Here is a 23,538-nt window from a genome sequence, read left to right on the forward strand (position 1 = left end):
GTTAGAGTGTCATCCTGATATGCCAAGGTTTCAGGTTACATCTCTAGTCAGAGCATATACAAGAAGCAACCAATAAATGCATAAATAAGTGGAACAACAAATAGATGTTTCTCTCTTTCCTCTCTCTAAAGAAATAAATTTTTAAAAAAGAACACAAACAATTCCACAAGTGCAAGGACCCTACCTCCACCTTTGAATGAGAGAAAACTTGGTTTCTTCTTCTTTTTTTTTTTTTTAATAGAATTTATTGGGAGACTTGATTTCTTCTAAAAGTCCTGTTTATTTTTCTGGTTGTCTTGAATGCTATGGAAATTGCAACCTCGCTTTTAGTAGGCTCCAGGCCATCTCCTTGCATGAGTTCAATCACTGGATCTTCTTTATCAAAATTAAATCATTAGATCAGAAGCAAAATAAAGATTAGGCTCCTCAGCTTTTTTTCTTAGGTTACAACTGAACCAAACTGCTCCTGTCATTAATTTTAATACTCACTAATCCTTCTCCCCATCTGTCTTTTAGATATATTGATAGTCACAAAGCAGCTGCTAGTACTGCCTTTGTATATTACACTCTACACTGTCACCTCCCCACTTCTTTATTTCTAATTACTAGTAAAAAAAAAAATCCATGTGACTAATAACAGAAAAGTTCAGACCTCAGGACTGAATCCAATTTCAAAAGTTATACCCTGCTGATTAAGAGGGAAACAGAAAAACAACCCCTCAAAAGCAAAGACAATATGTAAGCAACAACCCACTCTTATGCAATCACATCCCACCCATATTTCCCACTGTGGAACAGAGGTTTGGCAAATGATATTTCTCTCCAGTAACCCATAAACAAAGACGGTGATGGGACTGTGGGCTGAGGTTAACATTTAATAACAAATGAGGGGAGATTGTCTGCAAAACAGGCCCTGCAATCAGGGAGACCTAGGTTCAAATCCTAATTCTGCCATTTATTAGATGTGTATTTTCAGGAAAGTTATATAACCCCTCTCTGCCTTAGTATCTTCATTTGTAAAATGAGAATTAAAATCTACCTCATGGACTCATCATAAAAATTAAGCAAGAAAATTAAGTGCTCAGGGAATGTTATTTCCCTTTCCCTCTCACAAGTTTAACTAGCACTTTTACAGTTAAATGTGTACCAATCCTTTTTATTAAATATCTTTATGGTAAAATATTAAAATATTGATGTGAATAACAGCTGGTATTGAATATTCAAATTCACAAGAGAACTCCTTAATTAATAGTTTAAGATAACATCTGCACATTTAATCTGTGCCATGTAATAAAATAGCTCTTCCTCAAACATCTTTTTTATAAGGTAAATATTTTTAAGGTGAAATTCAGAAGTTACTTTTAAGAACATTAATTTAGAGCATGTTCCCCTTCCACAACAAATTAGACATCATTAGAGCAAAAATTGCCCAGATCAGTATGGTTTCTATCTCCTCACACTTTAATCAAGATGTTTCTCTTTATATTGGCAAAAACTATTGGTTAAGTGAGACTCCTGCATCCCTTACAAATGTATCTGGGCATTTAGTACTTAAGAGACCATTGGATTTGACAACACCCAGAAGCAAATGAGACCATGTGCCTTCTCTTGGACCTCTGCATTTGGAAGCAAGAAAGTGGACTCCGTTCTGGACTCCTTTTAAAACATTTTACAAAACATAAAATTTTTATCTTGTAAAACACAACATAAGTACAGTACTGTATAAGTATCCAAGTTTTTACTACATTTTAGCCCTACTATTGTTTTAAAATATATTTTTATTGACTTCAGAGAGGCAGAGAGAGGGTGACATAAAAACATCAATGATGAAAGAGAATCATTGGCTGCCTCCTGCACGCCCCACACTAGGAATCCAGCCCAAAGCCCTGCCATATGCTCTGACTGGGAATTCATAGGTCCACGCTCAACCACTGAGGGACATTGGCCCTGTGCCCCTACTATTTTTAAAACAGAACAAAGCATTGCAGTGAAAAATATTTCTCTAGTCACGTGCTTTTTGAAAGCTATTTAAGAGATAGATATTAATTTGATGGGTTAGAGATTGCTATTATTCCACTAAATGAAGCTGTTTCTATCTCTATATTCAAATACATTTCAGGTTGAACTTCTTAAATATAAAATGCTTACACAGCAAACATTAAAACAATCTTAGTCATGCAAAAGCATACTTTTTCCTAATCTTGGATAAATCAACTCTAAGAAAGCTGTCCAGAGCTACAGGGAAAAAGAACATCCCTCTCTTTCCCCCCAAGTCCTCCTCACCTTGCCCAATTTAGTCTAATGTTTAGGTAAACAGTAAATTTTGTCTTTAACACTGAATGGGGAAACATTAGAACTGATGAAAACAGTATCCAGACTAAGAAATACATATGAAATCTTTCAGAAAATTTGTTAAAATGTCAATATGCAGAAAAAATTTTTCAAGCCCTGTTGATAAGGAAGCAAAACTAGAAGAAAGTGTATGCTGCAACTTATAAAAGTTGTCTCAAATTTACGCTAATTCAAGGACTATTAATCATGTCAATCTAATGTGCAGTTTCATCACAAAATCATCTTATTGGTTTGCAAGTTCCCAAGCCTCACGGCTTCATCATGCATCAGCATAGAAGGACAACCCAGCATTAGGGACAAAGACAGAAAGTGTCCCCTTTTAAAACAGAAGTTGGTAAGAATAAAAATAGGTCACCTGACTGCAAAAGTCTCCCCAATATGGGAACTGAATTAGATTTGTTTTCAAGGCACATGTTTAGAGAAATGGCACTTTCTCCAAGTAAGTGCTTAGTTAAAACAACTGCTTAAAATACAGTCTTTTGCTCTTATGTTTATGAAAATCAGAAAAATTACTAATTTCACCATAGATTAAAGTTAATAGCTATAGTTGATAATCAAGTCTTATAAAAAATTAGAATAAAATAAGAAGGAAAGAAAAGTAAATCTTTGTACCTCTTAAATTTATGAATATGGTAAAGTTCTGATAACACAATGAACTTGAAAAGAATGGGGTAAAAGATTATGCCTTAAAAGTCCACTATATTCACATATTTTCTGAAATTAAAGTATTTTAGAATTGGCAAATGTAACAAGAAAAGCAACAAAATTATGATTTGGAAATTAAATTTGTTTTGCTTTTAAAATGCAATTTTTTTAAAATACATTTTATTGATTTTTTTACAGAGAGGAAGGGAGAGAGATAGAGAGTTAGAAACATCGATGAGAGAGAAATATCGATCAGCTGCCTCCTGCACATCTCCTACTGGGGATATGCCCGCAACCCAGGTACATGCCTTTGACCGGAATCGAACCTGGGACCTTTCAGTCCGCAGGCCGACGCTCTATCCACTGAGCCAAACCGGTTTCAGCTAAAATGCAATTTTTTAAGTGTATAAGACATCTAAATAACATTGCACAATAGTGAGATATGTAACAACTAGAGTTTTAAGTAGAAATTATTTCACAAACTGATTTTTTATTTCTCAAAGTGTTTAAGGATAAAATATGGTGTTTTTTAATTTTTCACTAATTTAAAGTGAACTAATTTAATAATATTAATTAGCTTATATTTTCTAATCAATGTTTCTTCCCTATGACCTGTTCTAATGAACATATTAAAAGAAATTCCAGTGAGTCATCTCCCATATTTCTTTCCATATGTAAATTATATTCTCCAAGAGGGCCAGCCTCTTCAACCAACCAACCAGCCTATCTAGTAGTCTCAGCAGATTTAAAAACTGGTTCTCAATTTTGTTCATTCATTCCTGTTCTAATGGAGTTAATAGTCCTTTACAAGTCATTAATTAGTTTAAATACAATAGCAAACAAATCATTGTTATGGTTCATTATATCTACTCACTCTTTTACCTGCCATAAAAAGTATAACAAAGTATACATACAAAGTGTAAAAACATATAATGCAAAGTATACATTTACATGTGTCAGTCTGCATGGTGACAGGTATTTCATTAGGAATTATTGTTGAGAGACTCAGATATTAAGAATACAATTTATTTAGTCTAATTTTTACTGCCTTAATACAATTACACACTAAACCAGTGATGGAGAACCTATGACACGCCTGTCAGAGGTGACACGCACACTCATTTTTTTGGTTGATTTTTGTTAAATGTCATTTAAATATATAAAATAAATATCAAAAATATACATCTTTATTTTACTATGGTTGCAAAGATCAAAAAATTTCTATATGTGACACGGCACCAGAGTTAAGTTAGGGTTTTTCAAAATGCTAACACGCCGAGCTCAAAAGGTTCGCCATCACTGCACTAAACATAAGTGTTCTGAAGGGTTTTCAAATATATTTTAACTAGAGGCCCAGTGCATAACATTCGTGCACTGGGGGGGGGGGGGGCGGTATCCCTCTGCCCGGCCTGCACCCTCTCACTGTCCGGGACCCCTCGGGGGATGTCCACCTTCTGGCTTAGGCCTGCTTCCCCTATGGGAGCACACTGACCACCAGGGGGCAGCTCCTGCATTAAGCATCTGTCCCCTAATAGTGCATGTCATAGCGACTGGTCATTCCACCGTTCAGTCTATTTTCATATTAGCCTTTTATTATATAGAATGACCTAATTCTTACAGGTTACTAAATAACTTAAATAAATTTCTGATTGCTGAGATCTCAGAAGTGATGGTTATATTGACATAGGATGCATACACATTTTCCCCTTTTGTTATAAATCAGTTTCAGTGGATACTCTTTTAGAAATTGGAACATTTAAATCCTCAACAAAATATTAGAAAACTGGATCCAACGAAACATTAAAAAGATCAAGTGGGATTTATTCCAGGGATGCATGGCTGGTACAATATCTGCAAATCAATAAACGTGATATACCACATAAACAAAATGAAGGATAAAAACACATGATCATATCAGTAGATGCAGAAATGGCATTTGATAAAATCCAGCACCCATTTATGATAAAACTCTCATCAGAGTGGGAATAGAGGGAACATTCCTCAATGTAATAAAGGCCATATATGACAAATCCTCAGCCAACATCATACCCCTTGGGCAAAAACTACAAGTGTTTCCCTTTAAATCAGGAACAAGACAGGGATGTTGCTTTCACCACTCGTATTCTACATAGTATTGGAAGTCCTAGCCACAGCAATCAGACAAGAAGAAATAAAATTCCTCCAAATTGGAAAGAAAGAAGTAAAACTCATTATTTGCAGATGACATGATACTGTGTACAGAGAACCCTAAAGTTTCCACCAAAGATTATTAAACTGAAAAATGAATTCAGTAAAGTAGCAGGATACAAATAAATACCCAGAAATCAGTTTCATTTTATACACCAATAATGACCAATCAGAAATGAAAACTAAGAAATCAATCCCATTAACAATTACTTCAAAAAGAATAAAATACCTAGGAATAAATTTAACCAAAGATGTAAAAGACCTGTAGTCAAAAAAATATGACACTGAAGAAAGAAATTGAAAAAATACAAATAAGTGGAAGTATATACCATCTTTATGAGCAGGAAGAATTAACATCATTAAAATGTCCATATTACCCAAAGCAATCTATAGATTGAATGCAATTCCTATCAAGATACCAATGGCATATTTCAGAGAACTAGAACAAATATTCCAAAAATTTATATTGAACCACAAGAGACCCCAAATAGCCACAGGAATGTTGAAGGAAAAAATAGTAATAGAGTTGACCCTAGCTGGTTTGGCTCAGTGGATAGAGCATCTGCTTGCGGACTGAAGGTTCCCAGGTTTGGTTCCGGTCAAGGGCATGTACCTGGGTTGCAGGCACATCCCCAGTAGGGGGCGTGCAAGAGGCAGCTGAAACGATGTTTCTCTCTCATAGATGTTTCTAACTCACTATCCCTCTCCCTCTCCCTTCCTCTCTGTAAAAAAAATCAATAAAATATATATATTTTTAAAAATCCTAGTAGAAAACATAGGCAGTAAAATTTTGGACATTTCTCCTAGCAATATTTTTTCTAATATATTGCCTTGGGTGAGAGAAACAAAAGAAAAATTAAACAATGGGATTATATCAAACTAAAAACTGTTTTCACAGCAAAGGAAACCATCAAAAAAATTAAAAGACTGTCCTAACTGGTTTGGCTCAGTGGATAGAGCATCTGCTTGCGGACTGAAGGTTCCCAGGTTCGATTCCGGTCAAGGGCATGTACCTTGGTTGCAGGCACATACCCAGTAGGGGGTGTGCAGGAGGCAGCTGGTTGATGTTTCTCTCTCATTGATGTTGCTAATTCTCTATACCTCTTCCTTACTCTCTGTAAAAAATCAATAAAATATATATTTAAAAAAATTAAAAGGCAACCTACTGAATGGTAGAACATATTCACCAATATTAACTCTGATAGGGGTTAATATCCAAAATTTATAAAGATCTTAATAAAAAACTCAACACTAAAAAAATCCAATTAAGAAATTAGCACAAAACCTAAATACTGTAGATACTTCTCCAAAGAGGACATAGAGATGACCAATAGACATATGAAAGATGCTCACCATCACTAATCATCAGAGAAACGCAAATTAAAACCACAATGAGATATCACCTCACACCTGTCAGAATGGCTGTCATCAATAAATCAAAATATAACAAGTGCTGATGAGGATGTGGAGAAAATGGATCGCTAGTGCACTGTTGGTTGGAATGCAGATTGGTGCAGTCACTGTGGAAGCAGTATGGAGTTACCTCAAAAATTAAAATTGGTGCTGACTTTATGACCCAGTGATTTCACTTCTGATAATTTATCCGAAGAAACCCAGAACACTAATTTGAAAGAATATATGTATCCATATGTTCATTGCAGCATATTTATAATAGCCAATATATGGAAGCAGCCCAACTGTCCATCAGTAGTTGAGTGAATAAAAAAGGTGTGATACATTTACAGAATGGAATACTGCTCGGTAGTAAAAAAAGAAGAAAAAAAGGAAACCTTACCCTTTGCAACAGCATGGATGGACCTGGAGGGCATTATGCTAAGTGAAATAAGTCAGAGAAAGACAAATATGTGACTTCACTCACATGTGGAATCTAATGAACAAAATGAACTAACAAGCAAAATAGAAACAGAGTCATAGAGAGCAGGCTGATAGCTGTTGGTGGGGGGGTGGCACTGGTTTGGGGCTGGGAGTGTGGAGGGATTGAGCAAAAAAGAAATAAAAGAGAGAAAACTCATGGACAGGAACAAGTGTGGTGATTGCTTGGGGGAGGGACATAGGAGAAGGTGGAGGAGGGCATAAGGGTGATAAATGGTGATAGACAGAGACTTGACTTGGGGTGGTGAACACACAATACAGTGTGCAGATGATGTGTTGTAGAATTGTGTACCTGAAACCTGTATAATTTCGTTAACCAGTGTCACCCCAATAAATTTAATATATAGGGGGAAAATTGGAACATTTTGAGTTTCCTGAAGAGCCTTGAAAGATATATTCTCAAAATTAAGGAACTTAGATTAAAAAAAAATTTTAAAACATTTACATTTTGTTTGGGCATACATTCATTTCATATTCCCGTTAAAATTTTTATGAACAACAGAAAAGTAAAATATTTATTAAATACTGCTGCAAATTTAGTTATTTGTCATTCTTATATAGTTTTTTGAAATACTATGCTTAGAAATACTATATCCTAAGTAGCTGATTTGTATACAGAGAGGGAAGTGGCTGGATATCATTATTATTTGACAAATGCCATATGACCTTCTGTTTGGGGACTATCAAATACCTTGAACTGAAATGTTCATGATTACCCCTGGGATAAATCCAGCTGCTTGTTTTGGATCCAGAACATTTTTTAAAAAGGAAAAGGAAAAAAGTAGCTGCCAACAGAAAACCACAAAACCAGTATAACAGTCTGCTAGAAAAGGGTTGATCAGGCCTTTGCATTACTGCAAAATGGGACAATTGGAATGCAGAACTGTCCAAACTCCAAGACATCTAGATTTTTTTAACCTTCTTACACTGGATACAATAGAAAGAATATTCTTATATTTGGTTCATGTGTAATTTGCAAATTTTGATGGCTGAAATTGGAAAAGCATTAGTAACTTCCTACTGGCCTGTCACCATTGGGCAGATTTTTTTCAAATTTAAATTTACTCACTAAACTGGAAGATCCTTAAGGGTAAGGGCCGCTTGTGTATTATTCAACTTTATGCCACATCACCTAGGACCTAGGAGATATTCAAAAATGTCCTTGAGCTGAACTGACCTTGCCTGAGTAAACGTGTCAGATATACATAAGTGTAGGTAACTTGACAGAAAATTAATTTTAAAACTTAAATTGCCTAAGAGAAAACAGAATCGTCCTGTATTTCTACTCTCAGGAATGTGGGTAAACTAGGTTCCCTTTAAGCATAGTGCCTAAAGAGGCTGACATGTGTTAGTTTAACCTCTTTGATTTGGGTTCCCTGCATGATCTAATGTTTAGAAAGTGATAAGGCTCCCCTGATTAACACCAATGACCTGAGGCCTCAGACCCAGAGGAAGCAGGAAACAATACATATTTAGTCCACATCACCAAGGCAACACAGTCAATGTACCTCAGCATAGTAGAAAAACAAGCACAGATGCTGATGTTGAATATTTAAAAAGTATTCCCTACACCCACCGTAACAGTGGTTAGAAAAAAAGGATAACTTATTTCAGAAACCAAGATATTACAAGGTTTTAATTTCTGTACTATGTGTGCTTTGTTTTTCATTACTAATACTCCATAGGCAATCTTGGTCAATTAACATTACCTTAGCACCAAAAGTAAAGGTTTCAAGTTTAGTATTTGTTTTGTTTTTACTGCTTTTCAAAGAAGGAAAAAAAGTATGCTTACTCTTTCATTTCAAAGTTTAGTTTTGACACTGACTCAGATACTCTCTTTTTAAGACTACTATAAGGAGCTATATAGGCCTCAAATAGGGTCCCTCCTTCCCCAGATGGGCAGGTATCTGAATTTGAAATTGGTAAGTCAGCATAAAATGAAACATCTTTGGAAGAAACCTACTCTGAAAGATGATTTATAAATGTGGTACTAATGACATCATTTACATTTTTATCCATCAGGAATAAACAATAAAATATAACAATATGGCATTCTGTAGAATATAACTATTATAACAAAGGAAAATATTCTATGTATAACTTAAAAAGGATACAGGAAGTAAAATATCAGGGTGCCTGTACAGGCTCGGAAACAAATATGGCAGACATAAGCCTTCTAATTAATGATGAAGCAGGAAAACCTCTCTAAGCCTTACCCCAGCCCAGATGAAATATTCCCCCAAATTATTAACCTTTCTTTGCTCTTAGTCATGTTCACCAAGAAACTTCCAGTTTACTAATTGTTTACCCTAAGCAAACTTACCACTCTAAATACATCTACACTCTAACCTAGGAATCTCAAAGTCCTACCAGTTTCATTAGTGGGAAATCATTTCTCAATCTGAGGGTCAGACCTGGATCTATTACCTTCACCTATGTTATATTTTGAGAGGCTCGGCTGTAACAGCCAGCCAAATGGTCTCTCTCTTTTTCTGTCCCTCACCTTTCTCGCCAATTTCTAACTGTAACACAGGCCACCACAAGCTTGTAAATGTCTGTATCCATATGAAAAGTAAAACCACGTCACATACTTGTAAACAACCAAATAAAGATGGCTGAGACACTAGAATAACAGCAAGGTTATTAGGAAGAAAGGCCTATCATCACTATATAAGTTCATAACAGCTCATGTAACTCCCAAAACTGCTTACTGATCTTACTGAAGTAGGTCCACTTATGATAGAAGATGCACATTGTTTGAGGAATACAGTGGAAACCCAAATCTGAAGTTCTGGCACCTATATAGTTTTACGAGAGGACACTAAGTAAATGGAACCTGAATCTACTCTTATCTGTTTACAGGCTAGACAGGGGGCATAAAAACAAGTTAAATTACTTTACAGCAATATAATCATCAAAAATCCAGAATGTGGGAAGAAACTCTGTAAGACAAAACAACTAAATTTCTTAAATAAAGAGGAAAAGAAAGAGGGGGAAGTTACAGATTGAAAGAGATTTCAATAAATAACAACCAAATGCAGTAAATGGACCTTGTCTGGTTTCTGTTTCAAGCAAACCAACAGTTTAAAAAAATTTAAAAAGAGAGGCAATCAAGTCAATTTGTCACATATTTGGACACTGTCTAGATATTTGATTGTATTAAGAAACAGTTACGTTTTTTAGGTGTGACAACTACATTGTGGTTATGTTTGTGTTTTTTTAAAAGAAAACCACTTATCTTTTAAAAGATCCATACTAAAGTAATTATGGATAAAATTATATATCTGAGATTTGCTTCAAAATAATCAGGGACTGGGGCGGGAAGGAATAAGTGAGATATAGATGAAATAAAACTGGTTATGAATTGAAGCTAGATGATGGATATAGCAAAGGTCCATTATACTATTCTCCCCATACTTTTGTATATGTATGGAATTTCCCATCGTGAAAAGTTTAAAAACAACAATGAACAAACAACACACAAAAAGAGGAGGGGCACTTCTAGGTGTCCTGGAATAATGGGATAAAATTCCCAATTAGTTTCCAGCCTCATGAAGTTGGCAGATTCTCGGGGGGGGGGGGGGGGTGGTCAACCGTATACTGGCAAGTTCATTTATCAAGTCCTGCCCTTCATCTTACAGTACATCATTAGCCTAAGAAAGGACATGAAGTTGTCTGAGTTTGGTTACTTACCAGATACCTTTTAATGTCCAAGTTTGTTCCTACCCAATTTTAACTGGAGTTTAAGAAAAACTAAAATAATTTTTGAAGCTAACAGAATTTTAGCATCTTTTGAATTTATTCAGCACAACTACAGAGGTATTGTCTTCATGCTGTCACACACAGACACAAACACAGATACAGCACAATATCCATATTTAGCCTAAGTGCATTCCTTCTGAGGCTCATTTATATGTCTTCATATGCCACAGCCCATCATTTAAATAATGGATATTTTCAATGCCAATTCCTTTGTTGACTTTCTCACTGTAGAAGGAAAAAAGCACATAAACATATCGTGCATTTTTGTAGGCTTAGTCATGGTAAATATAATTCAAAGTGCATTGCTATTTTGCAATTATTGAGTTACATGTAGGGAATTTATTTATATTACACTCACATTACTGTCTACATTAAACTACATTACCCTGGGGCAATTCATGTCTCACAGTGATTCTAGTGATCTATTGGGTGTATAGAAACAGAGTAGTAATGTGTCAACATATCAGGAGAAAATCAAAGTGTTACAAATTTTTTTAACATTAAAGAATAGCATAATTTTAATCACATTGATTAGGCAAACTAAAAGGAGATATATAATTCAGTTGGTATGAACTATGGGAATATTCACACAATACTAATTAAGTTTAAGAAGTTGTAGGTGTTCTGGAATATAGTTTAGAAATATGCATTAAAAATCCTAAACAATGCTAGTACTATGAACCAGAAATTTCAGATTTATGGATTTAAAGTAAGGCAGTAATAAGAAGAAATATGCAAAGATATTGAAAACTTAATAGCATTAATTACACAGTATACATATAGTTATATATTTAATACCCAGTAAGTTAATGAGGTTAATATTAATGGAAACAAAATAGGGAATCAAGACATGACTGCAGTCTCCCATTCAGAATGGAGATTTACATCTTTTTTTTACAACTAACCCTGAAATGAAATTAATAGCAATAATGTATTCTTCAATTGAGTTGCAAAGTTCTTAAATATCTACATTTTGACAATATATATTTAATATTTCCTTACTATTCTATACCACTAGGTCAAAATATAAGACAAATACTGTGTGGTGACAAACTATGTCACTGTTTTAAAAATTTGTAGCAAGCCCTAACTGGTTAGGCTCAATGATAGAGCATCAGCCTGTGGACTGAAGGGTCCCAGATTCGATTCTGGTCAAGGGCATGTACCTTGGTTGCGGGGGTTGTGCAGGAGGCAGCTGATCGAGGTTTCCCTCTCATCAATGTTTCTAACTCTCTATCCCTCTCCCTTCCTCTCTGTAAAAAAATCAATAAAATATATATTTTTAAAAAATTGTAGCAAAACATCTTTCCTTCCACCTAATTTAAATCATACTAAATTAAAAAATCCTAAAATGCCACATACATACATACATATATACGTACAAAACAGTTACATTGGCACATGGGTTCTTTTCAGAGTGCTTAAAAAAGAATGCAATCCCAGAGACAAAATATGTTTCATGGGCTTTCTAAGTGTTAGGAAAAATCAGAAATGAGGCTTCTGTGCTTACATATTTGTAAGATGTGGTATGAATGAGAGCAAATTTCCCCTGTCATTCTGATGCTTTTGAGATAGGTTACCCATATCTCAAAAGCTAAGGGGGCCTAACATGAGACTTACATATCTTCTGCAGACATCTTCATGACCCCAACACACAGAGCATGCTGTTTTCCTTCTGCCATGATGGCCTGGAAACACACAGCTAAGAAATATTTTTCAAAATGCCTTGGAGAGGTGGTGTCAAATAATGATCACATTACTAGTTAAGCCACATTGAACCATCTCATATCCTTGCCTACACTAATAACTCCTTCAGGGCAGGGACCTATCAGAGTCTCTGTGCACACTGTGAATAAATACTCAATAAATGCTATATTAATGAATCTAATAATCATTCTTGGTTTTTAAGTCAGATGTTAATACTATAACCTAATGCCAACAAAACCAGAATAAGTGATGCAAAAAAAGAAATTTTTGAACCTAAATATTAAAAACTGTGAAATAAGTAAATATCAATTGTTCTAATGTTTTAACCATTGAATGGTGGTTTTACGTAAAGGACACAGTAAAACAATAATTATATGTCTAGTCTATCTTTAAGAGCCCAATGTAAGCAAGTGTCAACCTAGAACAAACAGAGCATTTTTGGTTATCATTTGAAGCATCTAGAATGTTAAACGCTGCAGTACATATTTTTAAAAGTAATGGTTCAAGGATACACAGTACCCTTTGTACTAGCTTTGCAACTTTCTAAAAGCCTACAATTATTTCAAAATAAAAAATTATTTTAAAAATAAAGTCTAAGTATTAGGAAAATTTCCCATTTAAAGGAACTCCAAGCCCCAGCTTGTTTTTCTCAGTGATTAGAGTGTTGGCCGGAGGACTGAAGGGTCCAGGGATGGATTTTCCCAGTCAAACCTCGGTTGCAGGCTAGACCCTGGCCCTGGTTGGGGCACCTGCAAGAGGCAACCAATCCATGTATCTTTCTCATATCAATGTTTCCCTGTCTCTCCCCCTCCCTTCCACTCTCTCTAAAAATCAATGGAAAATAATATCCTTTGGTGAGGATTAACAACAACAAAAAAGGAACTCCACAACTCTAAACTTGCAACACTTAGAAAAATCATAAACATAAAAAGGTAACCTATTTTTACAGAATACTTTTCTCCACCGATTTTTAATTAATTCATTCAATGTTCCACAAATATTTAAGCACCTATTATGTGACCAGTATCTATGTCAATACAAACTATTCCTAAGATATAAACATACAACTTATACTACCCCTTAGATATAACTTCCACAACAGAGGACAGCCTCCTTTTGAATACAAGACACATTCTTAAACCCATTCCAATAGCCTTCCCACTCCACAGTGATTCCCCATTCCCACCATGTATGGTTCCTTCTCTCAACTTGAGGCAAATGGCCACTTTATCTATGACAAAGTTGGCAAAAACCTATTTAATTTAGAATATAGCTGACACAGCACCATATACCTAAATGGAAATAATGCAGAATTACTCAGCTCCGAGTTGAATAGATCCTTAAGGACTATCTGGGACCTTAACAGACTGGTTGGCAAAAACCTGTCCAGGCTAGTTGGCAAAAACCTATTTAATCTAGAATATAGCTGAAACAGCACCATATAAATGGAAATAATACAGAATTACTCAGTTATGAGTTGAATAGATCCTTAAGGATTATCTAGGACTTTAACGTTAATTTCTCTTTTAGAAGTCATATTCTGAGGCCCAAAAAAACAACTTAAATGAACTTTAAAAGTTGGGAATTGCCAGCATTTTCCACTACTCACTTTACCTACTTTTAGCACTCTACCTGTTACCTATGTTCTTTTCCCTTTGAGTCCTTTTATTCCAATGTCAAACATAAAAGTAGCAAGCTGATGTCCAAAGAAGTGGCCCAATCATATCAGATATATCCTCTCCATTAATAACCAAGAGTTTTATACTGTGTCCTGAATCTGATAACATTTGGGCCCTAACTAGGCTGAAATGCAGCTGGGACTCTTTTATTACCTGTTCTCTTTTAATTTCTAAATTGGGTCACAATTTAATCTCAAGAAATAGTGTTACTTCCCACATTTTCAAATGTAACCAGAAAGGCATGAGGTAATAGTAACAGTCACCTCCAAAAAGTACATCTAATGTTCCTTTGGATGATAGATCTTTCAGTAATGACATAAATATATGTTTTTCAACAGTTAGAGCCTGAGAAGGATACAACAATCGTATCTACTGCAGCAGGGTAAAGTTTAGCTCCAGGAGAAGTTAAGCCTGGACACATGATATTTGCTCCACTGAGTACAAATTTAATGGCTCCTTTATCAACCTGCTGGTGTGGCAAGATAAAGGGATCTAGAAGAAAATAAATACATTACATAAATTAATAAGAGTAATGACTCATCAGAAAAAAAGGCAAAGGACATAGACAAATATTTCCCAAAATTACAGTACTCTGACAGATGCAAAATAAAACTGAAATACCATCCTTCACTTAGCAAATTAGCAAATACTTTTATCAATATTTTTTAAATCTTTATTGTTGAAAGTATTACATATGTCCCCCTTTTTTCCTCTTTGACTCTTTCAGCCCACCCCCACCCGACCCCAGGCCTTCATCACCCTATTGTCTGTATTCATGGGTTATGCATATATGCATACAAGTTCATTGGTTGATCTCTTCCCACCCACCCACTCTTCCCTCAAGAATGGACCTGGAGAGCATTATGCTAAGTGAAAAAAGCCAGAGAAAGATAAATATCACATGATCTCACTCATATTTGGAATTTAATGAATAACATAAACTAATGAACAAAAATAGATTCAGAGAAATTAGTAAGTATTTTTAAGAAAAGTAATTTCCAGTACTAGCAAGAGTGTAGGAAAACTGGCATTCCCATATACTGCTAGAAGGCTTATAAATTACCACAACCTTTCTTTAGGACTACTTGGCAACATGTATCAACAGCCTTAAAAAGGTTCAAACTCTCTTGACTTGGTAATTCTACTTCTAAGATTTTATTCTAAGAAAAAATGAGAGATGTACAATATAGTTAGAAAGATATTCATTGCCACACTAATATTTATAATAGAAATAAACTGGAATCAACTTAAATGTCCAAAAATAAAATAAGCGATATATGACTTAAGGTGTATCTACAACATCTATATAATAGAGCCATGTTCTTGAAGAATACATAATACCCTGGAAAGTGTTCATAATATAATGTTAAAACAGAAAAGCAGAATGAAAAATTACCGAAAATATCAGTGGTTGCTAGGGGAGAGGCAGGAGAGAGGGATGAATAGGTGAAGCACAGAGGATGTTTAGGGAAGTGAAACTATTCTATATGATACTTTAACAGTGACCATTATTCATTTGGTAAAACCCACAGAATATACAAGACAAAAAATGAACCCTGATGTAAACTATGGATTTTGGTTATCAATAATGTATCAATATTGGTTCATCAATTGTAAAAACTGTATCACATCAATGCAACATATCAATAATAAGAGAAGGGTGGGTACTCTCTGCTTTCTGCTTAGTTTTCCTGTAAACCTAAAACTGTTTTAAAAAATAAGTCTATTAATTTAAAAAGAACTATATAACAGAGAGCCCAACTTAAAAAGGAAAAATTTACACATACATACAAACACACACACCATACAGGAAATAACTGGATGGAAGTATACCGCTATGTTAACAATGATTATCTCTAGGTCACGGGAATACAGGTAATTTTATTTCTATATTTTCCTGATATCTAGAATGAACACATATTCATTTTGTAGTCTTAAAAAAATATTTTTGTGTGTGTATCTACAAATAATTCATAACCTAACAATTAAAGGGTCCCTGGAGGATTTTAAACAATGCTTGGGGGGAAACTTTTTAGGCCTCTCAGGGCTCTCTAGGAATAACAACAATAATTGGTAAAATTTATTCACTTTAATGTTTTACCAGTAGCCATCACACTTATCAGATAATAACACTACAAATTAATTTAAACATGACTCCAAATTAATTTAAACAACTTACTGATAAAAAGGAACGTGAATGGCCCTGGCTGGCATGGCTCACTGGTTAAAGCGTTGGCCTGCGCGCCAGGCCTAAGCAACGAAAGGTCTTGGGTTCAATTCCAGTCAAGGGCACATACCTCGGTTGCAGGTTCGATTCCCTGGCCCCCAGGTCGGGCGCATGAGGGAGGCAACCAGTTGATGTGTTGCTCTCACATCGATGTTTCTCTCTCTACCTCTCTCCCCCTTTCCACTCTGTGAAAATCAATGGAAAAAACATTCTCATGTGAGGATTTAAAATTAAAAAAACACAGCCCAGCTGGCATGGCTCAGTGCTTGAGCGTTGACCTAAGAACCAGGAGGTTATGGTTCAATTCCGGATTGGAGCACACGCCTGGGTTGTGGGCTCAATTGCCAGTGTGGGGCGTGCAGGAGGCAGTCGATCAAAGATTCTCTCTCATCATTGATGTTTCCATCTCTCTCTCCCTCTCCCTTCCTCTCTGAAAATAAATAAAAAATATATTTTAAAAAATAATGCCTAGCTCCTAAGGCTTAAAAAAAAAGGAATGTGAGTGAATACATTTATTATTCATAAGCCATAATTTGTTTTCCAGATCTCCATCCTCTTTAACAGCTGGACAGCTACCCTTTAATAATGATGATGATGATGATGATGATGATAATTAGTGCTAGTGCACACTGTATAAACAATTACTAAATCATTATAATGGTTACCATTTATGAGCACTTACTACATTTTAGATGCTGTGTTAGCTACATTACATATACTATCTCATTTAATCCTCACAACCCATAATATATGTCCATATTAAAAACCACTGTGTCTGCCCTAACCGGTTTGGCTCAATGGATAGAGCATCAGCCTGCAGACTGAAGGGTCCCAGGTTTGATTCCAGTAAAGGGCATGTACCTTGGTTGCGGGCACATCCCCAGTAGGGGGTGTGCAGGAGACAGCTGATCAATGTTTCTCTCTCATTGATGTTTCTAACTCTCTATCCCTCTCCCTTCCTCTCTGTAAAATATCAGTAAAATATATATTTTTTTAAAAAAAACACTGTGTCCATTATCTACAATAAAGAGAAACATGCAAATTAGCCAGCCCTCAGCCCTCACCCAGGCTGGCCAGGTACCACAGCAGGGACCCCCACCCTGAAGCGGGTGTGGCCAGCCTGAAAACGGCCCTAAGCCCCTCACCCAGGCTGGCCAGGCCCCCCAGTGGGGACCCTCACTCACGGGGGCGTGACTGGCCTGCAAACTGCCCCAGCCCCTTGCCCAGGCCGGCACTGTCCCCAGTGGGGACCCCCATCCCAATGGGGGCATTGCCGGCCTGCAAACCACCACAGACCCTTTGCCCAGGCCACCCTGTCTCCCAAGGGAACCCCCACCCTGATCCGGGACACCCTTCAGGGCAAACCAGCTGGCCCCACCCATGCGCCAAGCCTCTATCTATACTAATAAAAGGGTAATATGCTAATTAGACTGGGAGACCTTCCAGGAGACCTTCTGGACAAAGCTATGGTGGTGGGGCCGAGGAAGAGGCAGTTAGGGGCCAAGAGGGGAGGGCAGTTGTGGGTGATCAGGCCAGGATGGGATGGCAGTTGTTGGTGATCAGGCCGGTGGGAGGAGCCATTGTGGGTGATCAGGCCAGCCAGGGGGGGTGGCAGTTGGAGGTTAGCAGGCCAGCGTGGCGGGGGGGGCACTTGGGGGCAAGCAGGACGGCAGGCAGAGTGGTTATTGGCAATCAGGCAGGCAGGCGAGCGGTTAGGAGCCAGCAGTCCCAGATTGCGAGAGGGATGTCCAACTGGGATCAGGCCTAAACCGGCAGTTGGACATCCTTCCAGGGGTCCCAGATTGGAGAGGGTGCAGGCCGGGCTGAGGGCCCACCACCAACTCCCCCCCCCCGCGCCCCCGTGCACGAGTTTTGTGCACCAGGCCACTAGTTAAAAAATAAAGAAACAAGATTTAGATAGGTTGAGTGACCTGACAAAAGAAATGCACTGGAAATTGAACCCAGGTCTGCCTAACTCCAAGTTCATGCTTTTAACCACCATAGTATCCTGCTTCTTGCACAAAAATAACTTTAAGATGCTCTAAAAGGTTGGCTCCCAGAAAAATACTGCTAAATAGGAACATCTTTTTCTCTATCTTATTAGGACTTTTCTTCAACATATGGAAAAACTGGAAGAATAGTCGAATGAACACCTGGACACTATCCACTTAGATTGAACAATTGGGTGCTCTCCCTCCAGGAAGCATGCCCATGCCATTCCATTCCCCCTCTACTAGCCTCACAGGCACATATCTCCTAGCCTCTACTGGACCCCATAAGACTTGCAACCAGGGGAGCAATGGGCAGCGGCAGCTCATCCCAGACTAACCCCCTGAACCTGTCTCCAAGGACCTCTTTTCTCTGACTTCCTAGTGAGCCAAAGCAGCCGAGCCTAGGCTCTCCTGTTGCTTCTTCTATGCCAGTGGTTCTCAACCTTCCTAATGCCATGACCCTTTAATACAGTTCCTCATATTGTGATGACCCCCAATTTCACTGTTACAAATTGAACATAATTAAAGCATAGTGATTAATCACAAAAACAATATGTAATTATATATGTGTTTTCCGATGGTCTTAGGCGACCCCTGTGAAAGGGTCATTCAACCCCCAAAGGGGTCGCGACCCACAGGTTGAGAACCGCTGTTCTATGCCCTTCCTTGTCTCACTGTCCTAAGTATAATTTTGCTGCTGTGGTCAATAAATTATTGTTTGCTTATCTAAAAGAAAAAAATTCAACAATTGTTCATTAACAAATGTTTGTTATATGTGCTTTATCTCTTTCTGTTTAAACAGACATCATATTTTTCCTCTATTTTAAACTTTAGACATAATGCTTCACCAAAATGAGCACACACCACCTAAGAATAAAGTCATTCTCTTACATAACCACACTATTATCACACCTGAAAATTTAACAACAGTTCTGCAATATCATCTTATAAACAAACCATATGCAAATTTCTCCCAATAGTCCCAAGAAAGTCTTTTATATCTTTTTTTGGAGGAGAAGGAGGACTTGAATTTGGTTTGTTTTTCAAACCAATCTAGATTCATGTACTATATTTGATTATTTTGTTTCTATTCTCTTTTAGTTGAGTAGGAATTAATATCATTAAAATGTCTTAATGTCACCAAAATATTTTTATTTTAAGCTTTTCCGCATTGCATCAGGACTCAATTTCTGTCCATTATAGTTTTTTAACTTGATGAAATCAATACTTAATCAAATAATTGTAAATATCCTTTTATAAATATTAAAATGCTTCATCTATAACCAATGAATGCATGGATGGGTGGAACAAATTGATGTTTTTCTTTCTCTCTCCCTTCCTCCTCCCCCTCCCCATCCCTCCATCTCTCTCTCCCTCTCTTTCAAATTAATAGCCTGGCCAGTGTTGCTCAGTGGTTGAGCATGGACCCATGGACCAAGAGGTCTCGGGTTTGATTCCTAGTCAGGGCACATGCCCAGGTTGTGGGTTTGATCCCCAGCAGGGGGGTATGCAGGAGGCAACTGATAGATGTTTCTTTCTCATCCATGTTTCTATCTCTCTATCCCTCTTTCTTCCTCTCTCTCTAAAAAAATCAATAAAAACGTATTTTTTAAAAAGTTAAAAATAAATTTAAAAAAATTAAAAATAAATTAAATTAAATTAAATGCTTCACCTTTTTAAAAACTTGCCTAACAGCTTTACTGCTCTGGACCTCTGCTTCACTAAGTAATGAGAAATTTATCTCCTCTTACCAAAAATCAAATTCATTAATTAAGTTACAAATACCACCTACAGACCCCTCCAGTCACTCCCTTCCTTTCTGCCTCTTGGCTAGGAGGCCAGATATGCATACTGGTTTGAAGAGCAGAAGTTTTACTTCACATTTAAAACTTCTTGGGCACTGGGATTGTATCTTCCTCTGGATTTTTTTGTAATATACTCAGTCTAATATGCAAAAGTGGGTAGGTTATAAACATTATTTTGTTTAATGACACCTGAACTTGGCACTCAACTAACAATAACTGACTCCAACAATTAGACAATGCTTTCCCTTATAGAGAATTATCTCTATGAGGCAAATTTAGGTATAAATTTAAAAGAAAATGCTCAGAGTACTTATCACAGTTTGTGAATATATACTTGTGTAATTATGTAATTGTTGTCTATTCTCCCATCTAGACTGTTAGTTTCATAGGGACAGGGACCAAGTCTGGCACACAGTAAGTTCAATAAATATTTGTTGAATGAATGAATGAATGTTCTTTCTTGGTCTTTCTGGAATGCATAATGAGAGAATCTGCATTTTTCAGATTTACCACAAGATGGGAATTCATTTTACTTTTATATTCCATATTACCTAGTACTAATAAATAAGTTAACACCAGAAGTCACTTTCAGCTCCTTTTGTGTCTTTCAATATCCCCAATAAGTCTTTTCTAATAAGACTTACATTTGTGAAGTAATCTTAGGGTTGGATAAAAAGGTCCTTCTCTTTGTCTAAAAAATAGTAACTCTCCATTTACTGTAAGGATTTCTATATGTTCATGGCTGTAAGACAAATGTCACAAAGTACAAGTTAGATATTTTCTTTCTAAAATTAATATGCCAAATAGCCTTTAAATAATGTATAATATGAAACATGTATATACAGAGATACAATAAACTTTTCAAATTTTTTTCAATAAAGATCCAGGCCAAAAAAATTGTTTATCTCTTTTACCTAGCATACCAGCCCATTGTAGAGAAAAAAATATGAGCTTCTACACTCAATTTTATTTCACATATTGTAAATTTCATTGTTAGGTAATTAAATAAAACAAATCTCTAAAGTACAAATGAAATAAATTAAATTGAACTCTAAACATTTAACTGATAAAACAATCAGTACATATTTTCATATAGAAAAACAACTGAAAATATAAATATTGCTTAGAGTTAGTATATTTATCTACTCCCATAATCTATCAATAATTAATGTGAAAATAATTCCATTTATTATGGGTGCAATCTAATCATAAATATTCAACTACTTAGGCCTGAGCTTTACATAGAGAAAAATAAAGACTTACCATCGCACTATTTTGACAGGATCTTTCTTAGGCATGATTTGATTAAGCCATGGTTCAATACCTGGAAATTGCTCTATCAATTGGTTCTTAATGCCCTTTATAACTGAGGTTTTCAACTGGATGCAATTGGACACATTTTCTTTTTCATCAAATCTTCCAAATGATTTTTGAAAGAAAAAAAGAAAAAGTAAACATATCAGAACATCTACTAGTAAAGGTAGTGTTTTAATTAGTCATATATTCCCAAGCAAGTATTTAGATGCCTAAAATAATAATGAAATAAGTTGATTTTAAAAATACTATTTACCTTTTATTCTGTCCAGCACAACCAACGTCTTATTACAATATTAAAATAAGCTGTCATACATACACAATTAGCTGGGGAGCGGGGGAGGATATGAGGCATATTTCACATTATAACCTGTAATCAGCTACACAAATGCCTGTTTTAGAAAATCTTACTGGTCTCTACCCAGGAAGAAACACAGATTTCCACCTATAACAAACCGGAGGGCGGGGGGGGGGGGGGGGGGAGCAAACCAAAACAAAAGAGCCCTCAAGCATTGAGATACGGAAGCCCAATGCAAGTATAACAGAAAAATCGGTCCCGGCTAAACTATGTAATCTACTGAGATTTTTTTAAAAATTCATGATGATAATGATGATGATTTCTAAGATCCCTGTTTATTTTTGCTCCAAATGTCATGAACAAAACCCACCTTCCTTGGCCCATGTTTCCCCTTGGCTTTTTGCGTCTACCGAAAAGGTAGGTTCCCAAGGAATTGTCTTCCTTACACTGAATAGCCTATGGGGCAATCACGCTGTTTTCAAGACAAGGTTAATCTGGCAGCTAAGCAATAGGCATGACAGCCCGCTTGCTTCCTGTCACCCAGACTCCTTCACTCCCATGACCCAGGAAGTCAAGCCTTCCCTTATTCAGTTCATAACTAATAAACAGACGGCGGTGAATGCATGGCTCTCCTCTTAGCTAAAGAGGATATACCCTTACATCACAGTGCAAGGATGTGACTGGAAGAACCTGGAAATGGAAATAGTATTGGGAGAGGGAGCAAAAGAGAAAGAGGGGTGGTAAGGATAAAGAAAATAAAGGTGGGAGGACCGAAACCCGACTGAGGATTAGGGATGGAAAGCTTAAAGAAGTGTTGTAAATTGCCAGTGAGAGCATAGTACTATAGAAAACCTTAGGGGGTAAGGATGGCAGGGGCGGGGGAGAGAGAAAGAGGATCTTTGCTCTCGCCCTCTTCCCCACCTCCCACCCCCACCACCTTTGTGAGCAGCGGACGGAGGCCACACCATGTCCTTACTTCTTGAACATGATCCAAGGTGAAGGGGGCGACGATGGGGAAGGGCCTGGAATGGGGGGAAAATTGAATTAGCTGGATCGGCAGATCCCTTACAGGAGGAAGGCCGGCACTGACAGGCGGAGCTGTATTCGTTCTCCGGAAAGGGAGACAGCCAGCAGCACTTTCCGGTTCTCAGCGAAATTTGACTACTTCCGCTCCTCTGAACACCTCGCCCACTTTTGCCGGCCCTTTTTGGGCAACTGATTGCTATCCAGAGCGGGTAGCTGAAAGGGCGGGACTTGAGAAGGAAGGAAAAATAGAGAAATCATTCTAGTAGATGGAAGAGAAGAATGGAGGGGGCGGGAAGCTCAATCAAATCAGCACTTACAGCACTTGCGTCCTTACGAGTTCCTCAAAGGATCAAAATTCTTCCGTGTCACCCTAACCAGTTTTGCTCAGTGGATAGAGCGTCGGCCGGGGCCGGCGTACTCAAGGGTCCCAGGTTCGATTCCGGTTAAGGGCATGTACCTTGGTTGCGGGCACATTCCCAGTAGGGGGCGTGCAGGAGGCAGCTGATCAATGTTTCTAGCTCATCGATGTTTCTAACTCTATATCCCTCTCCTTTGCTCTCTGTAAAAAATCAATAAACTATATATTTAAAAAATTGTTTAGGTTAACAGTAGGTTGCGCTGACACGGAAGAATTTTTTTTTTTAACTTGAAG

General features: G+C 36.9%; 1 protein-coding gene across 2 annotated transcripts; it reads right to left on the reverse strand.

Moving 5' to 3' along the window:
• Window positions 1-10,857: 10,857 nt before the first annotated feature.
• MCTS1 (MCTS1 re-initiation and release factor) lies at window positions 10,858-23,166 on the reverse strand. Of its 2 annotated transcripts, none has more exons than XM_059680046.1 (6): window positions 22,837-23,166; window positions 21,512-21,664; window positions 20,893-20,990; window positions 14,584-14,717; window positions 12,460-12,527; window positions 10,858-11,064 (listed from the first exon to the last, which is right to left on the reverse strand). In XM_059680046.1, exons 1-6 carry the CDS (start codon window positions 22,845-22,847, stop codon window positions 10,983-10,985), a joined length of 546 nt encoding a protein of 181 aa, XP_059536029.1. In that variant the 5' UTR covers window positions 22,848-23,166; the 3' UTR covers window positions 10,858-10,982. The 2 variants fall into 2 exon arrangements, with proteins under 2 accessions (XP_059536029.1, XP_059536028.1); XM_059680045.1 differs by lacking the exon at window positions 22,837-23,166 and adding an exon at window positions 22,231-22,426.
• Window positions 23,167-23,538: the final 372 nt, after the last annotated feature.

The sequence above is a fragment of the Myotis daubentonii genome, chromosome X, assembly GCF_963259705.1.
Source record: "Myotis daubentonii chromosome X, mMyoDau2.1, whole genome shotgun sequence".
Lineage (NCBI taxonomy): Eukaryota > Metazoa > Chordata > Mammalia > Chiroptera > Vespertilionidae > Myotis > Myotis daubentonii.

Bases quoted from the DNA above. Each gene is read 5' to 3' on its own strand.
- MCTS1 (XM_059680045.1), bottom strand. The intron at 14,718-20,892 runs GTAAGTCTTATT...ATTTTCTTCTAG, and splicing joins CCTAAGATTACTTCACAAAT to ATCCCTTTATCTTGCCACAC. The intron at 12,528-14,583 runs GTATCCTTCTCA...GTGTGTTTCCAG, and splicing joins CTGCAGTAGATACGATTGTT to GCCATCATGGCAGAAGGAAA.